We start from the raw sequence: 3,492 nt of genomic DNA on the forward strand, positions 1-3,492 counted from the left end.
GACTGCTGCTCTCTGCCACCCGAGCCCTTCCTCCCGCCTCCCCCGTCCCGCCTCTCACACTCTCCTGTCCTTTCCGGCTGGGCTGGGAGCCCGGGAACCGGCCCCAACGGGAGCGGAGGGGACAGCGCGGGAACCGGCAGGGCGGGAACGGCGAGCCGCCCCGGCAAGATCGGAGGGAGGACTCCCTTCCAGCCGCTCCCGGACCCCGCCCCGAGGACTTCTCCGAGCAGCGCTCGGGCTAAGAGAGTCCTGGGTGCGCATCCGCATCCCCATCCGCCCTCCTCCTCCCCATCCTCCCGAGCGCCGAGGTGGCCCCGGAGCCGAGTCTGCAGGTGGAGGGGCGTCTGCGCGCAAAACTTACTGTCGGCGGCCACCCCTCCGCGGGAGGCGGTCAGACTCTGGAGCCAGACGCCCAGCGCCACCAGGAGCAGCGCTTTGCTCTCCATCTGAGTTCGTTCCTCCGCAGGAACTACTGGGCACGGTCCGGGGAGGACAGACTGATGGAGCCGGAGGCGGGAGGCGGCTGGAGGAGCTTCGGTTCTGAGCGGGTCAAGTCGCCTTTCGAAGGTCAGAGCCAGGCAGCTAGAAGTGGCAGGTTTCCTCGGAGGAAGAGGAATCGGGTCTGACACTGTTTCCACTCCACGGCTGCTTAAGTGACAGGAAATATGCAAATAAACCTCATCACCTATTGGCTATAAAATCATAAGTTGGGGGGAGGGCCCAAAATTCACTTCCAAATGTTTGAGCAAACTGTGATGAAGATCAACCCTGCCAGCGAGAAGAGGGTGAAAGAGCAGAAGGGATTTGTGAATTCCCGATTGGCTTTTCCTAAGGGATCTGGCTCTCCGGGGCCCCCTGCGCAAGCCCCACGCACAGGTTTCTGTGGATTTTTGTTAAATGCTCCACCATCACCGGTTTTCCAAGGAGGGGAAGTTAAGCTGTTAAGCTACATTTGGTCCAAACTTAACCCCACTCCTCTTTTGATGGATCCTGTTTGTAACTCGCAGGGTTTATTTCCCAAAAATTGACAATGTCAATTTAGGGAACCATAAACACACACTGTTCTGTGGCTTGTGCTCGAACGATCTGGTATTTTAATATTGGCAAAACGTATTAGCTGATGTGGTGAAGGAAAGCCCTCTTACTGTAACTACTTTCTCATTTTTCACTCGTGCAAATTATACCCAAACTCATCAATAAGAATGCAAGCATAACATTTTATCCTCAGAGGCAGAATATCAAAGTCAAAAACTCTAAAGCTACTATTGTTATGCAAAGTAAAGAAGCCAGTCACAAAAGACAGATGTTGTAAAACACCCACAAATAGACAACTCTTCTAGACAGAAAGTAGATCAGTGGTTGCCTGGAGCTGGGGAATAGGGAAGAGGAGTTTGGAGAAGTTCTGAGGGGATAGTGATGAAAATGTTTTAAGTTACATTACGGTGATGGTTGTACAACTTGGTAAATACACTAAAAAAATTGACTTGCACACTTTAAATCATTGAACTTTATGGTATGTAAATTATATCTTAATAAGGCTATTAGCAAAGATGTATTGAGATATGCAGTTAAAATAATAAGAATAATGAAAAATAAAAGAAAAAATTATAAGAATAATGAAATCACATTGGAAATTATATTTTTTTGTCAAAGTGCCCAGAATGCTATCAAATATCTTTTGAAGTGTAAAGGACTTGCATTAGTCAGAAAGGAAAATTACCTCCACTCTCCACTTTATATCTGAGAAACAGTCTCAAAAATCAAAACCTCTAATTCACTGTCTTATATTGGATTTTCTCTCTCTCTCTCTCACACACACACACCCACACTATCTACGTTTGTATGTTAAGAGGATAAAAAGCCATATTATTTAAACTAGGCTCAAATTTAAATTTTATCTCAAAAATGAAATACACCTGATACTACCCAAATTATTCAAAGTGTGCTATCCTGAAGAATAGGTTTCTATTTTTAAGTTGATACATTAAGTGGCACAACACAATATATTGTCTTGTATGAGATGATTAAATAATATATTGTACGTATTCATTCTATCCTGCAAAGTATGTGGAGGATTTTGAAACCTGCCAAAAATTAAATCCTTTAGAAGAATTTTAGACATAAAGAACAACCAGGCAAGGGGTGAATAACTGTGATGTGGCCGTCCTCCAAAAGTTATATAGTAAATTTGAATTTTAAAAAATGACATGAGATTAGTACAACTGTATTGCATGTACTCAGGCATAAATGACATATAAACGGAAGTGCAAATGCCTACTATCTTATACAGAATATTCATGCAGCCTATTTTCACACACAATTTTTTAATCATTTGCTAATACAACCAAACCAATCTGTTCAATCTTCTGTGCCTTTCAGAGAACTACAAGAAGATTGCTAAAGGGAAGCCTGATGCTTATGAAAGTGTTTAAAATGATTTTCCAGGTTAACAGATAACAAAATTAAAGATCTTGAGAAATTCTTTTTTTGAATATGAAACTGGTTTTGGAGTGGCCTGTAGTGTTACACTCTATGTCCATTAAGGTTGCAGAGATTTCCAAGAAAAATTAACTCAGTAGCTCAGCTTGCTAGGAAAGCGACAGGTTGGCTCTAATCCCGAGACCTGCGGTGGGCAGGTGGGTGTGGCGGCAGCGCGCGCTCCCGATTGGCTGCTCTCTGGGTGACCAGGTGCCAGAGCTCTAGCACTGAGGCTCATATGACCTCCACGCTCCCGCTGCCAGGGCGGTAGCCAGGCGCCTCCACCAAACCTCAGCCAGGCTATTTGATCCCCTATAGCGTGCGGCTCCACGTTTTCCGGAATTGACTTTTCTCTTGTAACAGACATAAAAAGCTTCAGATTAAAAGAAACTAAGCTTTTCATAAACGTTTAACAAACCAGTACACATGGCAGGACACTTGCTCCTGGTATAAGTAGAAAGTTAAATGGGCATACCTTAAAGAAATGACCAAAAAATCCAGAACTCCACACGTAGGGAAATTGTATCAATCAATCAATCAATCAATCAATCTATCTATCTATCTATCGATAGAGTATTTAGATAGTGGGCCTGCTATTTTCACACACTGGGCACTTTTCCTACCTTTCTGCATTTAGTCATTACAAAAACATCCCAAATTTAGTAATATAATGGTTGTACAGATGAAGGAAGATAAAGTGCAAGGAATATTAAATAATAGTAACCACAAATCATAAAGTGTTTTCTTGTATGGTGACCCCGAGAAAGAAGGAACGTGTATTTGATGTGTTCTATTTTACTGTTGCTGTAATTCAAAGCAGAAACGTCTGGAAAGATGGTTTCCGTACATGCATGGTTCAGTACACATTCTATTTTGTGGCTCTTTTGTTAAATTATGATGAAATGTCTGGGCTCTAAAGAGCATCAGGCCCTAGCTGGTTTGGCTCAGTGGATAGAGCATTGGCCTGCGGACTGAAGGGGCCCGGGTCGATTCCAGTCAAGGACACATGCCTGG

The 3,492-nt window shown here is 44.0% G+C and overlaps 1 protein-coding gene across 1 annotated transcript in view; it reads right to left on the reverse strand.

The window, feature by feature from the left end:
- Positions 1–725, reverse strand: part of LPL (lipoprotein lipase) — a 26,670-nt gene extending 25,945 nt beyond the window's left edge. Inside the window, exon 1 of the mRNA XM_015557768.1 lies at positions 362–725. Coding sequence (XP_015413254.1) covers positions 362–446 — 85 coding nt within the window. The 5' untranslated portion in view covers positions 447–725. The remainder of the gene's footprint in view (positions 1–361) is intronic.
- Positions 726–3,492: the final 2,767 nt, after the last annotated feature.

This window comes from Myotis davidii, unplaced genomic scaffold, assembly GCF_000327345.1.
Source record: "Myotis davidii unplaced genomic scaffold, ASM32734v1 scaffold448, whole genome shotgun sequence".
NCBI classification, from domain to species: domain Eukaryota; kingdom Metazoa; phylum Chordata; class Mammalia; order Chiroptera; family Vespertilionidae; genus Myotis; species Myotis davidii.